This window comes from Sander lucioperca, chromosome 15 (assembly GCF_008315115.2).
Source record: "Sander lucioperca isolate FBNREF2018 chromosome 15, SLUC_FBN_1.2, whole genome shotgun sequence".
NCBI classification, from domain to species: Eukaryota; Metazoa; Chordata; class Actinopteri; order Perciformes; family Percidae; genus Sander; species Sander lucioperca.
The window spans coordinates 22,185,533-22,205,832 of NC_050187.1; the positions used below are offsets into that span (position 1 = coordinate 22,185,533).

The 20,300-nt window shown below is 40.2% G+C and overlaps 2 protein-coding genes across 3 annotated transcripts in view; both read right to left on the bottom strand.

The window, feature by feature from the left end:
- Nucleotides 1-4,368: 4,368 nt before the first annotated feature.
- LOC116055137 (dickkopf-related protein 1-like) lies at nucleotides 4,369-6,326 on the bottom strand. The gene is made up of 4 exons (XM_031306944.2): nucleotides 5,891-6,326; nucleotides 5,614-5,758; nucleotides 5,300-5,434; nucleotides 4,369-5,181 (listed from the first exon to the last, which is right to left on the bottom strand). The coding sequence occupies exons 1-4, from the start codon at nucleotides 6,104-6,106 to the stop codon at nucleotides 4,916-4,918; spliced, it is 762 nt and encodes a 253-aa protein (XP_031162804.1). The 5' UTR covers nucleotides 6,107-6,326; the 3' UTR covers nucleotides 4,369-4,915.
- Nucleotides 6,327-8,228: 1,902 nt separating this feature from the next.
- LOC116055147 (cGMP-dependent protein kinase 1) overlaps nucleotides 8,229-20,300 on the bottom strand; it is an 87,580-nt gene continuing 75,508 nt past the window's right edge. For both annotated transcript variants that reach the window (XM_031306959.2, XM_031306952.2), the window contains exons 9-18: nucleotides 17,708-17,782; nucleotides 13,444-13,540; nucleotides 13,190-13,329; nucleotides 12,519-12,608; nucleotides 12,172-12,313; nucleotides 11,550-11,713; nucleotides 11,265-11,387; nucleotides 11,105-11,167; nucleotides 10,923-10,989; nucleotides 8,229-10,799 (exon numbers count right to left, since the gene is read on the bottom strand). In XM_031306959.2, coding sequence (XP_031162819.1) covers nucleotides 10,701-10,799; nucleotides 10,923-10,989; nucleotides 11,105-11,167; nucleotides 11,265-11,387; nucleotides 11,550-11,713; nucleotides 12,172-12,313; nucleotides 12,519-12,608; nucleotides 13,190-13,329; nucleotides 13,444-13,540; nucleotides 17,708-17,782 — 1,060 coding nt within the window. In that variant the 3' untranslated portion in view covers nucleotides 8,229-10,700. The remainder of the gene's footprint in view (nucleotides 10,800-10,922; nucleotides 10,990-11,104; nucleotides 11,168-11,264; nucleotides 11,388-11,549; nucleotides 11,714-12,171; nucleotides 12,314-12,518; nucleotides 12,609-13,189; nucleotides 13,330-13,443; nucleotides 13,541-17,707; nucleotides 17,783-20,300) is intronic.

The following is a 20,300-nucleotide window of genomic DNA, read 5'->3' on the forward strand; positions in this document are numbered from 1 at the left end:
GCCTGCCCTCTTTCAATCTTATATAACTACATATAACTTTCATTTTTTTATTGAATAGCAACTCAGTCCGTGTTAGTTTTCCATCAACTTCTCTCTGCAATTTTTTTTTTTTTTTACTTCTTTCATGCATCTACGTGAATAATGAGTAAATTATATGTGTGAAGCAGCTTTGCAAAATGTGGTTGTGGCTGAGGCAGACTTAACATAGCAGCCAGGAGCTGAGCCAGTTCTGGCCCTGGCCCTTGTCCTAGCCCCAGCCCTGGGCCGCCAGCAGCAAGCTCTTGGACCTACCATAATAAAGAGTATGCATTTGTATAAACAAGGGGCAGATTGTTTGTTTGCACTGAATTGGTCGCAGCTGTGTAAGCACTGGGATATGTTGCACATGGAGGGACTGGAGAAAGTGAGGGGAACCACCTGAAGGATACAGGTGGTGGAGGATGAACTGAAGTGCCTACATGGTCCTCGAGTCCTGCCACCACTGGCTTTGCTGGAAACAGCCAGAAGCAAAGGGAAAATAAACATGTACGTTCATGAGTCCAGAAGGCAACAGAGCATAGCAAAACACAGGGTATTGTGGTCAGGTATCTCCTTACTTGGGCTTACATGCAGTGTTACTGTAACATGCAGCTTAGGCAACATAACATGACCACTTGTTTTTGTTTTAGCCCAACACACTTACCAGCCATGCCTTTACAGCTGAAGTCAGAGCAGCTGAGTTTCCCTCATGTGGTAAACGGGGACTTAAACATGGCATGACATCATCAGAGAGGGACCTGAGACCACAGAGGAGGTGTCAACTGCTGATAGAAGGAACACCAGAAGGATCAAACAAGTCATTCATGAGCCTCCCCTGGTTAGTGAACCCAGTGTCACGGCTCTGTCCCCGGGATACAGTGAGAGACGGGCTGGGCCTCATGGTCGCCACATGGAAGCCCCACACGCAGTTCTCTGATTAAATGGAAATGTTTCACAAGCATCATGCTGATATTTTAAATGAATAGTTCAGCATTCTGGGAAATTGATTCTCTCACTCTCGGAAAGATGCCTATTTCCCAAATTACTCTTCTTTCTGTGTTAGATGAGGCTACAGACAGCAGCAGGTTAAACAGGTTAAATAGCTGGAAACAGCTAGCCAGGCACTGTCTGAAGGTAACAAATCCACTTACCAGCATCTCTAAAGCTGCACAGAATCGTGGGCAACTAGATGAACCGTTCTTTGTTCTCATCTCACTCTGGGAAAGAAAGATTATGCTTTAAATTGGGCTCAAATCTATGCAAAGATAGAGAGATAGATGGAGAGAGAGAGAAGTGAAATACAATATACAAATACGTAGGAGGTGAGTGAGAACAATTGTCCCTGGCAAATTACCTGGCACGTAACATGAGACCCAATCAAAGTACAATATGTCATCACCTCGCTCTGTGAAAAGCCTTGTTTCCCTTGTTGTGTTGACATCATCCAAAAGTTAAATCAGTGGAGCAAACCTGTTCTCCACCTGCATTCACACACTCAACGCATTGTACTGAATAAGTTGTCCTTTGTTTAATTATTTCCCAATTACAGGGAGATTTCCCCCTAGTGCTCAATCAGGCAGATTGTCATCCCACAGAGATGAATAGTGAGCATTGTGCTTCTTTTCTATGTTGTGATCATTGCCAGCACCCAGAAGTTTGACACCTCCCTGTGAAATTGTGTTTACATAAGAGTTTGATTTTGATCCGAATGCTCATTCCAGAAGTATGCCATCTCTTTCATCTGACAAAATAGCAAGCATTGCCTCTGTGTACACTGCCTTGTTTCTTTACCCTTTCATCTCTGATGGTTCACTCATGAGTAATTCAAGGATGTCTGTCATTGGTGTTTGGCAGTGATGTTAGAATAACAATGGCAGGTACTCAGGCAGAGAAAAGCTTTATTGTACCTCTTAGATCCTGATGGGAAATAGCAGATTTTAAGGCAGCGGTATAAACAAATACATTTGGGGTTTTAATACCCATTAACTGTTATAATAATACACTCCACTTGATGAATATCAATCCAGCTAGGCCAGAACATGGCTTGGTTTAAGTTTGCAAATAAAAAACACATAAAATGCAAGCGTTAATCAGTATTTTCATGAATCGTTGCATGCATGCGTGTTGTCAAGAGAAATGTTTGCTGTAGTTACATGTTACCAGTTTTTGGATGCGTACAGTAGTATGAAAATGCATGTCGGTGTAAATGCTGATTCATTTTTGTGGCATGACAACACGAAATGTTGTTGGTTAGGATGCCATTGCTTGGGGGAGTGTGCTGTAACTCCAAACCTCTCACACCCCAAGATTTGCCTCAGCAAGAGTGTGTAAATGTGTGTGTACATGTGTGGACATGTGGATATGTGTAATCGCTGTGAGGTGGCATGTGGGGACACGGTTGTGTGTGTCTGTTGTCTTGGATGCAGTTGTTGTTGCTGTTGTTTCTCAGGAGTCCACTAAATGTACCGTAGCTGTGTGTGTGTGTGTGTGTGTGTGTGTGTGTGTGTGTGTGTGTGTCATCATTACACCAACCACAGGCCACAGGCATGTGCCCTAACTCAGGAAGGCCAGGGTCACACACACACACACACACACACACACACACACACACACACACACACACACACACACAGATTCCAGGACCCCCACAAACATGACTTGGCTGAGCCTGCATGGTATATTGTACTGCTGACAATGCTCCCATTACTCTTAATTACCATGAATAATTGACACTAAATTGTTTAAATGGAGTGCGTTTCTGTATTTCTGTGTGCATTCTTGTCAATGCATCTATCTTCAACAGTTGTGGAACAAGAATTAAGATCCTTTATGTAAAAGTAGCAATATCACAATGTGAAAAAGGTCATACATTCAAAATGTAAATAACTTCAGTGATAAATTGAAAATTACAAGTAGCCTACTCATTATGTAGCAATTTTATACTTTTTAACATCTTTATCCACAAAGTAACTGGTAAGAGCAGCTACCAGATACATATGGAGTAAAAAGTACAGTGTGTCCCTCTGAAACGTAGTGAAGTATAAGAACAATGGGAAATACTCAAGTAAAGTATCTTTAGAATTATATTTAATTACAGCACTTGTGTAAATGATGTTAGTTACTATTCAACACTGATCCTCGATAACAGTCAGAATACACCTCACCTCGTTTTCCTTTGACAAACATCAAATGAATGTCTATGGAAGTAAACAGATAAAGAGGTTATATGGCTCGGTCAGATATCAAGAGTGTCTTGTGCGCCTTTTGATCGGACATGAGAATCAAGCAAAAAGTACAGTAATTTCCTCGCCATCTTCTAATCTAAACAGGTCTAATTACAGGCACCAATGTGATTTGGGTGGATTCATAGCCTATACATTAGAGCACATCTATTGCAAAACAGCCAAGAAATGCGGTGTGCAGTGTAATTGGACAGATTGAGAACCAAGATCCTCCTTTTTCGTTGCATCACAAAAACTGCGGTGCACCTCATTTCATGAATCCTTGTGTAGATTGAGTAAGATGAAGTAATTAGAGGCTTTAGTTTGGATAGCTAGCTATCTGCTCTGCTGCACATGAAGGCAGGGAAGTTATAATTAGAAACTAGCCAGCAACACCAAAGGGTTAGGTGGCAAACACTCGCCAGGACACACATACTTTGTTATTACCCCTTTGCAGTTATCATTTGATATGGCAGCATCCTGTCCTGTTTTTCATGTTCTTCTGATGACATAGCCCCAATGGACCAGCATCTGCTTCCATAGCAGGATGTGGCCTGTTGAGGCTCCAGTATTGACTCATCAAAGTTTGTTGCTTGTTGTAAGCATGTTTTGTATGTATGTGTGTGTGTGTGTGTGTGTGTGTGTGTGTGTGTGTGTGTGTGTGTGTGTGTGTGTGTGTGCGTGCGTGCGTGCGCGCGTGCGCGTGTGTGTGTTTGTGTGCATATATTCCAGAAATTGTGTGTAATGAGTTTGAGAAGCATATCTGGGCCAAACATTTAAACCATCCACTCAGCCTCAACCACTGATTTGTGAATACTGGGCTATGGGTTAAACACCACCAAGTGATTGTTCAAATAACTCTTGCTTTCCAAAAGGGAATAATTGTTATTTTGCAAGAGACATTTCCCACTCGTACCAACCGTTAAGTGAATATTTGGACTTAATGGTTTAGACCCTAACTGCTGCGGGATAATTTATATGTGAGGCATTTTGAGGGAAACCTCACTGAAACAATTTACCAACACATTTCTTTTGTGTGTTTTTTGTAGCGCTGTAGAGCAGAAAAAAAAAACTATTGCCAAAAAATGATGGGCAGAAAGAAGGACTATGGTTATCACATGATGTTTAATAAAACAAATATATTCAAATTTTTATATAACATTTTCTTATAAAACAATATATATAACACATTTACAATGCATGCAGCACCAAGTCTTTATAATACTGGTGTTGACAGAATTCAATAGCTCAATTAAGTGCCACCTTCAAGATAATATTTACAATACAGTAATTTACTGCAATAACTGAGGCTTGAAGTTCCATAAAAAGAGAAACAAAACAGCTCTGCCATTACCGAAGACATGAATCGATCTTTCAAGACTTCTGAAATGTCACTTCCTAACTTCCGGTCTGTTGATAGGGAATTGGATCAGTCCGTCTTGCACTGGTGCATCCCTCTGGGTGTATCACTTTTCCAGGAATCATGTCTATCCTTCTGGATGCTGTTTGTGTCAGCAACTTTGGCAGGATAGAATGTCTTAGGTGTTGGGTGTCTATGTGTGTCAGCATCTCTGGTGTATGCAAGGCTGAAAATTGTTTGTCAGTGTCTGTGACTGATTTGTGTGTTTGCTGGGTGTGTGTGTATTTCTGTCTCTGTGTATGTCCACGCTTTTGTGTCAGCGCCTCTGACAGATGTGTAGGTTCCGGGCTGCAGTCCTGCTGACACTGTGGTCTCGCTCTCCTTTCTCTGGTCGGCAGGCCAGACTGTCGCCACAGTCGCAGCGCTGGAACAGCTCCAAGCCATGGGTGCCTTTCCTGCGGTGGCGTGTACACACCTGACCCTCCGTCAGCACAGGCTTACAGATGCGAGACCAGAAGTGTCTGGCACAGCACAAACCCTCAGAGCAGTCTGCAGATCTCAGGCAAGTATCCCCCTCCTGGCCTGGAGATAGAGGAAAGAGAGAAATGAAAGTATGTTACATGAAACAGTCTTCACTGAAAACTGCCTGTGTTGTTACTGGAACCTCATAAAGATTGATGATTCTTCACAGGACACTCACCTTTTGCAGCATTAGGCTGATTGCTGTGGGCAGTGGTAGGCTTCTTGGCGTGATGGTCCATGGTGTTGTTGTGTTTGTGCCATCCAGTGATAATGGATGCATCTGTACCATCTATGTCATTTGCCTGGCAAACACCTAGAAAGGTCAAAAGAAGGGTCTGGATTTACCATTGGCGCAAATTAGACTTAATGGATATCAGTAAACATGCAGACAGTATAACTACAGGCAAACTATTCCCAGTTATCAGAATATCACCAACAACTTGGTAAATCATAAATGTAAGTATTTCTTTTAAGTGGGATGCCTCTGCTCACCATTGCTGCAGCGGTTTCCAGCACAACACATAGAGTCCCGTGCGCAACGCTTCCGGCTCTTACGGCATGGCAGGCAGGCGCCTCGGACGTCGTTGCAGAATTCTTCACCGCCACAGTCTTCATCATCCGTGCAAACACCTGACTGCTATAGTTTGATAAAAAACAAAAGCAGCGTGTCATTGAACTGTTGAGATATTACATACCTACAAAACTTACATAACTGCATCTTTGACGGTGGCGCACAGAACTGACTTTTACGCACGGGAAAGTTCATTACCTGCAAGGTGTCTACGGGTAATTTGTGTCCTATGCTACCGGAGGGAGAGGTGCGCGGACTCGGACTGACGGTATTGGTGCCTTTGCCAACTGAAGCACCGGGCAGGTTTTTGATGGCATTGGAGTTCACCAGGACTGTCCCAGTGTAAACGTCCCCAAGGTATCCAAACAGCGTGAGATACACAGCCAAGAAGCGATGCGCTGGCGGTATCTGCATGATTTTCCTGTTAAATTCTGCTGTGTTGCAAACACACGGAAAAAATCCCCTCTCTTTTGCTGAAAAAGATGGCTGTGTGACAAAGTCCAAAGCGGCCTTGAATCCTGAATGACAAAGTTTCCAGAGAGTTTCGGCACGATGCTTTCGAAGCCTCCTGACTCACAGTCCTGGGATGATCTCTTTATACATGTGTCTTCCCGCCCCTCGCTGTGCACAACAAAGGCGGAGGGGTGGAATTTCAAAGAGAGCCCCACTGTACGGAAATGGCCATCCATTCTCCACGCACAGGACTGCGTTTCACAATAATTGTAATAATGACCTGAAAAGTCGGAATGGCCATCGATAAGTAAGGCATATTGGAAATAAAGTATGTCCACACTCAGGACTTTCTTCATCTAGTTAGTATAAAAAAAAAAAAAAAAAAAAATATATATATATATATATATATATATATATATATATATATATATATATTTGTTTTTTGTTTTTCTTTTCTTAAAACGTGTCATTTTTGACGTTCATTATTTAGAAAACAAATGTGATAGTCTAACCACATTTATACAACTCTTATAATATAAATATACATATAAAATGGTATCTAGTTTTAAATTAAAACATTCATATGAGACAATCGGAGATCGGTTTATAGATCACTTATTCAAATGTTTTCCAAAAACATTGATGTCAACAGTTCACCATTCATTGTAATATATTTTATTTGAATGACTTCCGACTATTACAGCCGTAATCAATCTAAAATAACACATATGTATCTGCTACAACATATTGCAGCACATTTGATCTGTTAACTGATTTATCTTTATGACAGAAACTCACCAGTGTTCCTGCAAATATGGCATTTAGTGTGTTTCTTTCTTTATGAACTGCGTTATCTGTCTTTATAAGAGGCGTTTGGTTATTCCAGTTTCTTTGACATTCAAGTAGCCTAACTGCCCTTTGGTTGTGTGAAGACAGTGATTGAAGTCACTTGCGTCGATTAACTACTTCATTTGATCCTTCTGATTGCAAAGGGGGCAATTATCCTCCAAAGTGTGCTTGATTACACCAGTGACGGACATCAATGTGTGGGATATGCAGACCATTATGGGGTGTGAAAAGTTTACCGAATTAATGGACTTCCGTGGCGAGGCCTTTCAGGGTTGACTGGCACTTTGAGATTAAAGGCAACTCTGATCTGTCCTACTCTCTGACACTTTGGGCTCCTCCACTGCAAGAAATGACCATTCTAAGGGCAAGTAAAATAAATGTGTGTGTTTGACTTTAGTCTACCAACCAAGCCAGGTAATTTCACCCTTTTGACAGTAAACAGTTGACTCATGGTGCATTTGTTTTCTTGAATAAAGTCCCAAAGTGCAGTGATATGTTCTATCTCCTAATCAGCTCCTGGAAGTAAATTAAACAAGGGAAAGTGCATTTTGACTCAACTTGTTTCCGATATGCTGAGAAACAAAACAAACAGGTGCTCAAGTGCGTGATGGAAACGAGCCCTTTAGTTTAAGATATCTTGGCACTTGGACGTCATCTGCTGGTCACGTAGCTTATGTTTGAGTGTGAGGATGTGTGTGTGTGTGTGTGCGTGCATAAGCGTGTGTGTGTGCGCGAGAGAGAGAGAGAGAGAGAGAGATGCGCCAGACACCTGACAAACACACTGTAGCACTTTGCGCGTTTGAATTGCTGTATGTCTTTTGAAGTAGAGCTTTTATCTCCACTTTACTAAATGTCAGTGCGGGTAAGGTGAGCTCCTTTGATGCACTTTGATCCTCTTTGATCTCGCAGAGGTGTCACCCTGTTGTTATGACCGAAGCCATTTCCCTGTCCCAACCAAACAGATTTGTTGTGCGAATAACACTGAGACCAGAGAAGCTGAATCATCTGCACTTACCAGTAAAGTGGATGACATTAACTCTAGGACCGATTATTAGATTTCAGGCAACCAGTTCACATCAGGCTAAGGCAGCTGGTTTGAGAGAGATCTGTCTTACCTGCAGCCCCCTCTTGTGGCAGGTACAGCAAACTGCAACATCTCCACAGCACACGCTTTCAAACATTCTCATTCCGAGTTGTTTAAAAATAACTAAGAGACAAACACAACTCAAAAGTATTGTTTTTACTCTATAATTTTAAAAATCTTACAGGTGGCACTCTGCAAAATTAATTTTCAGCAGAATAAACAACATAACACAAGGCAAATATAAGGAAACATTACAGAAGGCGGTCAATATAAGACTCAAAACCAGTGGTTTGTAAAGTGATGGCATACATAAGGCTTTGTGATAAACATAACCTGCAGCAAAAATACTTATGGTATGCCCACCGAACTAAGATTTATTCTCCATCAACATCATCCAATGATTTATATCATTTAAATGTAAGTGTGTCAGTCTGTTTGGGATGAAATATGAGTTGGGCTGTGTTAAAATGAGAATGTGGATGATGATTATGATCGATGCTATCATACAGTCAAAGATTGTCAACAGTGGTGAAGAGGAATATTATTTTCCGATTTGTGAAATGTTAAACTGCAAATCATTCTTGCCATCTCTACATGCTCAGATTTCATGACTGAAACAGGTGATGGATGGTCCCTCAGAGCTATGATTTATAGTTCACTTTATATCAGGCCAGTTGTGGCTGACTTCATATCAACATTCATAGAAAAAAGCATGACATTACAGCAGTATCAGGTATGATACTTTTTTTTTTTTTTTTATCATTTTACTGTTAATAAATGTTTCTGTGAGACAAATCAAAAGAGGTAAGCAGAAAAAGGATTTCATTTGCAGTTTTGTCAGCCATCAAATTACTTGAAATTCTCTTTCCATGGTGATTAATGTATTTATTAGATATAATAAAGGATGAGAAGCAGCCATCTAAGAGGACACATTTGGTTTTGAGGTGTATATGTGTTCATGCAGCATCGAAAAGGGACTTGTGATGTTAAATTTGTATGCCATTGATTTAAGGCACTTACATTTCTTTTGATTTTCTGCTCTGATTGTTGGACATGAGAGAGGTGACGAGCTGGGTGAGAGATCTTGGCGCTAGTGGTCAAAGTTGTGAGTTTCACACAATATAATCTCCTTTGTCGCTGTTTGTCTCTAGGAGACGTTTTAAAAATATCCATAAGATGAAGGTAAGTCAAGATTGTCTTAAGATAATGTGAATGTGGTCAATTTTGCTTCCAAAGAAGAGGATGGTTAGTTTATATGGATAAACTTAACGTGTTTGAAAACCTTGAGAATACAACTTAGCACAATGCAAAATGGTGTCAAGTGATATCAAACAAATCTTCACTCAAGATTACAAACTTACACAAGCCTCCAATTTTCTAAATAAGGAAGTCAAGTACGATACAAAGAAAACGAGCACAAAAAAAAACACTTTACAAAAACAATAACCAGTACTGTCATCTCACCACCGCTTATTATAATTTATCAATAACAGCACCAAAGACATTGAAACCATGTTCACAGTTATGTCAGAACTACACAGGGGCGAACTGAAGCTGAGGCATTTGGGTGATTTAAAAACAAATTTAAGAAGTATGTAGGTAGAGAACCACTCATATGCGTGATTAAAAGCATATTAAAGAACAAAAAAAGAGGGTGACTTAATCTACTGAAGCTTAAAATGAGCTGTAACTTCTGATTTTCTCAGTTCATGGTCTTAAGTGCATGACACATTTGCTTCATGGAAATACTAGCTGACATTTCATGTGTGTTGGTGGGTGATTTATTACATTGAAAGCAGGGCCCTTTTAAGAGTCACACATCACTTTCCACTGAATGCAGTGTTTGTGCTTTTCAAGGTAGGTTAATCTTATATAAAGGGTACTAAGTATTTGATTTTAGCCTGGTTGTGTTCATGTGTGAGAATGTAAATTCAAATACTATGTACCGTACATGCTGTATGCCATATGGATGTTAAATAAGAAGAAAATCAGTGACATTCAGGTTAGTCTTGAGCACTTGATACCAGTTTTACTTGCAAACTGTAGTGTGTAGATCTCTGGAATCTATCGGAGATTGCAGCAAACAGCTGCATGTCAAAATCCAGGGAGCAACTGCAGTAACATCTTAAACCCTTCCCAAAGTCCTCCAAACATTTCACCAAATATTGCGGAGAAACAAACAGAATTAAAATCAATCATCAGCCCCCTCTCTTTTTTAACAGCACATTTTTCACACTCTTACTTATCCTAGAATCTATGGAACATTCATCCACCCACCAAACACCTTTCCCTTTACATGGGAAAACCTGGCTCCATAATTAGCCTCGGTTGTTTTGTGTATGTAATCATGTATCTCTGCACTTTCCTTGCCTTTGCTTTTAGAGCCGAGTGTAAGACAAGAAGTGCTACAGCAGTCCCATTATAAATGCTTGATCCAGAGCCACAGTGAAATAAAGGCATATCGGTGACCCAGAGGGTTTTGCCATCCATCCGTTTATCTTCTTTTCCATATCCTCTCTTTCTTTTTTAAGCAGTTTTTTTTACAACACAGCCATGTCCTCGAGATGGCCTCCAAGCCAACAAAAGAAGAGTTTCTTTTGGTTTTAAGTTGAGAGGAGGACTTCAGAAATCAACGTCCCAGCCGGAGTTGTCATCAGGAGGCGGGTCCTCGTTGTCCTCAGGGAAGCTGTCGAAGTTACTTGTGTCGACTGCTGATGTGACCTGGTGGAAAGAGAAGAATCGTTCACAAAAAGACTAAACCAGCAGACAACAAGTGGATTTTAAGTATGAGATTGACGACAAAAGAGTGAAGACAATTATAGAGTATCAGCAGTGTGCACTTACATTAGGGATAATAGGAGGCGTCAATGTCCCCTTCTTCAAGCCCTCCCAGTTAAAGCCCTCAAACCATCTAAAGAACAAACAGCATTACTTCTTAATTTCATAATCATGTTTTACTCCACACTTATAACCAGGAACAGAAATGTATAAATAAGAGGATCATATTAATTCATAGACATGCTTACTTGTGCTTTTGGATGTCTTTGACACCATTTTTCAAGTTTCCCAGTCGTTCAGAAGGATTATCCCTGCAGTAGAAAAAAAAGAAAGAAGATGAATCAGCATACAGACCACTTAAATTAATGACTACGAGTTTAAATTATCGCTGGAAACACAGACGCTCACCTGCATAGCTTTTTAATTAGGTTGGCAGCATTTTTGGTAATTTTCTTTGGAAATTCAATCATGTCAATGCCTCTCAGGATGATGTTGTAGGTTTTCATAGGATCAGGGCCAGAGAATGGAGGGCTAAATAACAGAGGCAAAGATAGTAGTCTTGAGTAAAACAAGGTTTCTTAATAGTATTTTATTTGTTGTGTATTTTGTTGTTGTTGTGTATGATACCAGATATGCCATCACAGGGAACACTTAAGATATTAGTTTTATGGACATGCCCAGGCTTGTGTGTACCTGCCAGTTAAGAGCTCAAACATGAGGATTCCTAGAGACCAGTAGTCGGCTGAGATGTCGTGGCCCTTGTTCAGAATGATCTCTGGTGCTACATACTCGGGCGTCCCACAGAAGGTCCACGTCTTCTTCCCAAACCCGATCTTCTTGGCAAAGCCAAAGTCAACCTGGGCAAAAAAATTGATTTTGAACTATGAAGTTGAATAGGACTTTGAATTCATGTCATATCAACTCAACTTGGTCCTTTTTTGTATGAGATCATGTTCAATTTTATGTATAATAATGGCAAAACTGGAAATTGTGTAAGCATTACAGTATTACAGTTTTTACTTGATGCTTTGGCATGATGGATTGAAAAGCGTTGAGCAGCTGGTTGCAGCTCTGCCAAATGCTACAAACTGGTTTCTCCAGCAGGAGAGTAGGGAATGGCGGCACCCCAAAAAAAACATAATCCGACTTAACCTCAGTTATATTATAATCATACTTTTATTTACTGCCAAGATGAACTATGTTTACGTTTCATTTGATCCTTCATTGTAGCATCACAAAAATATGAGATTTCTCTTGTTTGCAGCATTTCTGACATTCAGTTTCTTTGGTTGGTCATCCCTTACTGATCTCTTACCAGTTTGGCATAGCCCCTGTGGTCCAATATAAGGTTCTCTGGTTTGAGGTCTCTGTAGATGATTCCTTTGGAATGCAGGTAGGCGAAGGCCTCCACCACACAAGCTGTGTAAAACCTGGTGGTTGAGTCCTCAAATGAACCCCTGGAAACAGCAGGACAACAAATACTTGAGGTGTTAGGACTATTACTGTAACTGCAACTCTCTACATGTTGTAGTACTTACTCTTTGCATCTCTAGCATTGACAGAAATATGATACAGCTAATACCATTTAGACCAAATGGTATTAGCTGTGTCATATTTGTGTCAAAATGATTTAGTTATATCTGACCTGGTGAAAAAGCTTACCGGTCGCGAAGAATGGTCCAAAGCTCTCCTCCTAAACAAGCCTCCATCAACATGTAGAGGTACTTGCTGTCCTTGAATGTTCTATAGAGTCTGAAAACACAAAATAGATGTTATCTCAAACCGCTTTTAAATGAAAAAATATATGCACAGGACATCTACATTTAAAATAGTATCTGTATGCATGCTTAGAAATATAATTATTTAATCAACACAAATACAACGCCAGGTTGTATTTGAAGCAATTTTACACCAAAGTCCCTATCTTTTAAACACAGTTTATGGTCAGAAATAGAGCCATTTTGATAATACTTCTAGACCTTTATATAGCTATGCATTATATATACTGTATAGTGTAGCATAAACATAAAAAGTAATGTGCCTTCTTATTTTCTTTCAGGGTCAGAAGAAGTTGGAGCATTTTCCAGCATACACAGAGAAGAAAGCAGGAAAAACACCTTGATTATATCACCAGAGTATCTCAGGAACATCACAGGTAGACCCAAGCACTCACATGCCTAATATACTTGATATGCATGTGTGAGAAAACCTTTATTAGCATGACAAAGAATCAGGTCCTTCTGGTTCTGAGGTAATAAAGTACTGATTCTTGTGACATGTACGGCATATACAGTAGATTATTTATATTCAGTGAAGCTGTTCATGATGTGTACCTAACAATGAAGTCAGAGTGGGCCTCCTGCATAATGAGTTTCTCTGAACGAATGTGCTCCTGCTGTCTTGTGTCAACAATGTGTCGCTTCTTCAGGATCTTCATGGCAAAGGTTTTGTTCTCATCGCTCTTGAGCTGAACCTGCAGTGAGAAGGAAAGAAAGAAATTCAAATACAAAGGGCGGCCTGCACATTAGCCTGCACAGTTTGTTAGACAATTGTGAAGATGTTACTGTCACAGTGCAGTGCCCCCTACCAGCTCAACACGACCAAAGCCACCAACTCCCAGAGTGTCGATGATGTTAAAGTCAGCCAGGTTGAGATTAAAGAAAAACGCATTCTCTGCTTCATACCTGTGGTGCCGGGAAAAGGGGAAAAAGACAGAATGGGAACAGGATTAGAGATGAGATGAAGGATGAAAGAAGAGATAATCCACTTTTAGCAACCTGAGACAAAATATCCGTCTCTCCTTTAGCTCATTTGTTTGCAAATCTTAGAGGATTTAACTCATGGTAATCTATCGAGGATGTTATTGAGGATGTGAAGTGTATAAATGTGAACACATGAACAGGATGTGTTTGAGTTTAGTCCTCTGGTAAACGATTTTGACCTCTCTTTGAACACATACAGCCTGTCCCCATTCTTGATAGGAAAAAGCAAAGACGGAACGACTGTCACACAAGTTCAGTACTCAGCTGGCTCTGAAGACATGCCTTGATTCTGCCACCGAACACCCCAACATGCCATTGCAGACCTGCACATTTTGGCAGCGCAGATTGTTTCCACGTGTCCATCCCTTATCCCCAGATGCCCCTTGTCTTCTCTGGTTATTGTTTGATCCAGACAGACAGAGTTTCATCAGCTCAGTCTCTGGATCAGTAGGCTTACGACAGCCTTTTCTGGGTCACTCACAGACGATCAACCTCAACGCAAGGCCTTTTCTCGCACAAAAACAGTACAGCTGTATATGCCAATGACAGACATTTATCAAAAAATACCCCAACAAGGAAGACTTGTTTAGATAAATCCACAGTCTTTCTTCATGGCGCAGCAGGGATTAAGTTTATGTACATAAGAGTTAAACAAAGTTAGTTTATGAGTACTGTTCTGGGATGAAATTTGATGAATAAAATGGCAAATGAGACTTATTTCACTTTAAGCTTATGCGGCCATTTGAGATGTGGAAAGAGGATTTTACTCCATCAGATCCAACAAATACATCAGTTACACTGTGAGCCAGAACAACAGAACATTTTCCCTAAGCTGCATACCACTGGGCACAGTGGGGGCATGTGTTGGCAGGTTACTAAGCCAGGGCGCTTCTCAGAAACACATTAGGTTACTAGGACAGTCAGTGTTTTATTTGTGTATAAATAGGCCCTACTACTAGCATTTATATTCACAGGTAATCCTTTCATAGATTCACGGTTAATCCTTTCATATTTTTCTCTCCTCCCATCATCTGGAAGGTGGCCCAGAAAACACTCCAAATCCCAAAATGCTCTCTGATTAACAAAAGGATGGAGAGATGTAACTGAGAGTACATGCATTCCTGTGTGTGGGAAGGGATTATTAATAAGGTCATGGTCTCCGACACGTGCGCATACAGCAATACACAGACTTCTGAGTGCACATAATGAGGGAGGTCTCACAAACTCTGTCAGGATCATTTGACATCATGCAGGTCTTAAGAAAAGGTTTTAAAGTAGTATTATCATTTGGCCAGCAGATGGCAGCGTTGCTCCATTTGAAGTATCAAGGCAAGGAGCAAATACTTGAAGCTTACGAACAATAACTCCAAGCATTTCAAAGCTGAACCAAAAAATGAAGCTAAGGTGGCAAGAATCAATCCATATATTATATTCTGTGCAAATCTTGAACTCTTCTTGAAGCGAATGAAATAAGACAACATTGAAGCCAGCTGGTGAAGTTATCACTTCATTGCAATGAATTGTATTGAATAGTGTTGTTACTAGAAAAACACTTCATGTTGCTCTATGTCTCAACCAAGGACACTTAGGCTCTCTGGGAGTCGATGAATAGAGATATTTACTAAAGCGGCAACACAAATACTAGATTGATTTTTTTAGATAGGAAGAGAACAACACTTGTTTATGTTCATGGCTGAAGCACTAGTTGGAATATGATATTGACAAGCAGACCAAGTGGGACTGGAACCATACATACACCTTAAATACATGTCTTAACCGGACCTTGAATAAAAACTAACACAGAGCTCAGCTGCATCCAACACTGTAATGTAACCCTGGTTATTTATTATAAATATGTGTTTTCTTGAGGTCCCCTATATAAATTTGAAATTACATTGTAACTTATTACTGTTACATGGCAAATATGTTACTAGCACTGCAATACAAAGTGTTCCTATGCCGGTCAAGTAGCACCCCAGTGGGTGATAATCTGTATCAGTGAACGGATGAGATCATAAAAAATGATGCAATCCCCATGTGTCCAAGTGTGTGTGTGTGTGTGTGTGTGTGTGTGTGTGTGTGTGTGTGTGTGTGTGTGTGTGTGTGTGTGTGTGTGTGTGTGTGTGTGTGTGTGTATGTGTGTGCGTGCACTATTGTCTTCATTTCCTTTGGTCTAGCCTGACTCAAGAGAGAATAAGGAGGAGAAGACAGCATCTCTGACCTTAAAGCTGACTCATTAAATGTCAATTTTATTTACCAGTTATTCTGGCTTATTGAACTCCTATACCTGCTCAGACATGGGATGTGCGGAGTCATACTGGGTTCATATTTTCTCATAATTCTTCATTATGCTTGATGAGCCATGATTAGCAGTAAGTGGAAAGTTAAATATTTATCCTCAATACAGGACATCTGCAAGTGTCATAAACATAGATCTATCAGAGGATAGTTTAAATTACTTATTTAATTGGAGATCCAGGAAACAGAAGATTTTCTAAACATTTTTTTTACAAGGAATTGTAGGCCTTTATAAGACCGCTGTCAGGGCATGAGGAGTGAGAGAGTTTAGGAATGGCATGCAACAAGGTCCCTGACCAGACGCAAACCGGGGACATTGCAGTTTATGGTCAGACCTGTAACCCACAGGCCACCAAGACACCCCAAAAAAGCTTTAAAGACTTCTGCAACTGTACTTAAGATATGGGAATTTAGATACAATAGCATACATATGGACTCTCACCTTGCCTTCCACTAAACAAAATACTTAAATCTACGTTTTATGCATGCAGACATACAAGTAAAACATTTCAACAGAGACGGATGTATTGGCTGTACTTTGTATAGCATGAAGCTGCTCCTGCAGAGAGAAGCAGCGGCTTGATCAAAAACAATGTGCACATATAGCACATAGCAGAGAGGTAGTCTTTGAAGAAAAGACCTGTCAACCTCACAAAGAGCAGCTGTAGTTTACTGTATAGTTACAGTACTGCTGCATGGTGCTTATCCGCTGTGACCAATTAGAGATAGTTTCCATCACCGTGGGATCCTGACTCAAGCTGTCCTCACCAAGAAACAAATGTGCTCTGCTGGGCGGAGAGTGGCAGCAAGAGACGACACACACACAGCACACGGGCAGGGAAAGCTACCTTAATCAGGCTTTTCATCATCATGAAATCAATCTTAGCTTCCCTACATACTGCATAGAGAATGCACACTGCAGGTGTCTTTCTATCACACACATTTGCTGGCAATCATTAGTGGTAGTGAGCCATCAAGGGGGACCTGGCCAGCGCTGAATGCAAGCCAATGCACTCCATCCCATAACACCCTTGTCTTCTCTCCTTCCTAAGTGCCTCTGCCCAACACAATAACTGGTGTTATGTTCTGCTCTTTGCTGACTAAATTCCACTGACTTGCAAAAGATGACTGACACGCTCAGCGGTCAGCTACAAATCCAAAGCATCGAACAGAAGTCTAGTCTGCTTTGTCACCCGTCTTGTTCTCTCTCTGTCTCTCTTCACTCAGTCCATCTATCTACATCTTTTTTTCCCTTTCTGGGGCGATAAGCTGTTCCTGCTTTCTCACTCTCTGTAATCTGTCATTAACGGGCTCTTGTTTCTCCTCACCTTGACTCACAACATAGCACAGAGTGAGCGAGGTATCAGATTATGCCAGAAGATGTCCACTTTATTGCCAAGGTCCCTTCTATAGTGCTTATCTTGTTTCCATAGTGATGATAAATAGAGTACATATTAATTCCTCCAGAAATAGAGGCGGAGGTCATATCCTCTGCTGGCCTGCCACAGGGGTATTGTGTTGTTATATAACAGACCTAAAGGCACAATGCATTAACAGTTGGCCTCGAGCAAGTTTACCTAAGAAAATGTTCCAGCTGGTGGGCAGTCAGGATATGGTACAACATTTTAAAGATTTACTGAATGTGGAAATTAATTTGCAAAATTAATTAATGGATTAAAACAAAAGATAAACAAAACAGAAATCAAGCACAAACCACAAAGCAAAAATATATACATGAATAGTGGGTATTTTAATTAATTTGTACATATCAATACATTATAATTGTCTTACTTGGCTTTGGCATCAGCATCCTCATGGCCTTTACTGGACACATCCTCCAAACCTCCAATCAGGTGCTTAAATGAACTGCAACACAGACAGTAAATGTTAAAGCAGCAAATGTTTCTGAGACTAATTTGTTTGTTCAATCAAGAATCTACAATCTAGCCCAAAGCAATGCACATATTCCCCACTTACAGTATGTAATGAATGCAGATGATCTATATAAGAAGCTCCGTCGTAAAAAAAAAACACTGCCAGTTACTATTAAATATTCATCAGTCTGCTTTTAGAGACAAGCCTGTAAAAATCATTGTAAAACAGATGAGATGACAGAGCTACCCTGATAAGGTGTAAAATAGTGTGATAGCAGATGGGGTAATTTTAGAGACAAAGGGAGGTTGTGCATAAATCTTTTTAATGAATAAATTATAGAATAGAAAACATACTGTGCTGAGTGACAAAAAGTCACTAAGTATTATGATAGTTATCATTTGACATAAAATTCCCATGACAATATTTCTGTTATTTCAGAACTTAAAGTCAGTTAAGTTATTCAACTGAAAGAAACGACCATGTTCTTTTCAGACATTCAAAATGAAATTACAATTGTTAATTCATCAATTTTCTAACTGGATATACCAGAACTTAATTAAGTATCATTATGATTACAGAGGATATGAAAATGAAAGACATATTACAATGAGATGTTGCAGAATAATAAGCTACATAATATGCTAAATAAAATCCTCCAAAGTTGCATTCGTGGGGGTACATGAAAAATAACAACTACGTTTCAGCTCATATCTCTCTAAAGTATGGCTGCCTATGCAGAAGACTCTAAACAAAGAACAACACTGAGACAGTTTTCATGCGAGGCTCATCAAGCTGTCAGCCAGACGATGTGATACATCTGGTGTTTTCTCCTGTTGAGATCATAATACCTGTAAGCTGGGGCTGTTTCAAAACTGAGCTTTTCTTTAAATGTTTGGCTCCTTACAGTGTCTATTGCCCTGAGCCTGTGACTCCCTGCCATTTGTTTTTATTCGCCATCTCTTTCAAACTGTCTCTCTCTCCTTCATTTTTTCTCCTGCACAGCTCCTGCAATTATCCTTATTTGGCGCTGTTTCGTTTTTAAGCGTTACACATGCAGAAAACGAATAAATGCACGCAGAAGGTTTAAATACTATATAACCTGGAATCTGCACCAATACTGGCTTGGTTAACACAATGACCTATAGTTTTGTAGGCTGTGACAGCATAAGCTGCTTGTATGACCAGCAGAGTGAAAGGCAGTAATAATCACCTGTGCTGGGTGACTCACTCACTATCCCCTCTGCTAGCTTTGAGGATGGCCCATTTGTGCTTACCATGTTCCCTGAGGCTAGAGTGAGGCCCTGGGTAAGCTGATACCATCTCCTCCCTACGCCCAATCCATCTGTCTCTCTATTCTCAGCACACAACTCGATGCTACAGACAGAGATGGTCAGAGACTAACCTATAGAGATCTGAGATAAACTTCTTTGATTTCTTTGATGACTGCATTTAAGTACCATAAAACATGGTAAACATTGTATTAAAATGTCAAACCATGTCACTGCGAAGTGAAGCTAAAAATGTGGTTTTGTTCTTTGATAATCTCCTGGCAAACATCAGTGGAAAAATAACCCTTGTTAGTCATTCCTGCACAAATCTAGCATAAATCAAAATCCTTAACTGAAGTTGATTTAAGATTTAAGACACATTCTTTCACTTAACAAGCTAATCTCATAAGTTTAGTTGTTTGTTTTTAGAATACATTTACATGAGAATTAGGTGAGTCCTGAACAAATAAACTGAATTAATGAACAAACTTTAGGTGATGACGTGATTGCCTTTTATGTAGTCTCGCATTGCCAGACCTATCTATCCTATTTATTATTTCTTGTATATTCTGTACGTGTGCAGTGTGACTGATATTTTGCTGCTGTAGCACTGAAATTTCCCAATTTGGGATCAATAAAAGTCTATCTAATCTAATCTCCACAGCGCTGCAGAGGAGGGTCTTGCTGTAGTCCACACAGCATTCTGGGATAGGACAAAAACGTTCTCTAGTTTATTGGCATTTCTATAAACCAATCACAATCGTCTTATGTGGCGCTAAGCGGCGGATGCAATAATGGTGCCTCTGCAAAATAGCCTCGGTAAGGAACTTGTTTTGGTGGAACGTGCTCATTCAAAAGTTGTTTTAGTCGAGCAACAGAAAACTCAGATTGGACAGATAGTCTAGCTAGCTGTCTGGATTTACCCTGCAGAGATCTGAGGAGCAGTTAACCACAGTCCTCGTAAATCGACCGGAGTTTAGAATGCCTACACAAAGAAAGCGGAAGGTGCGGGACATCCGGCCGAAAATGAGGGACATCCGGTGAATCGTCTGGCGGCTCCGGAACAATCCCCTAAATAAATCGTCGTCGAATCAGACTACCTTTTATGACTCCCAAACTTTGTGAGCAGACATTCAAACAAGACACTGTAGGGAAGTGAAGTGAAAGAGAAGCATGATCTATTTCTCACCTCACATTTATTGAATTATTTACATTTTATTTATTGGATTATTTAGGATAAA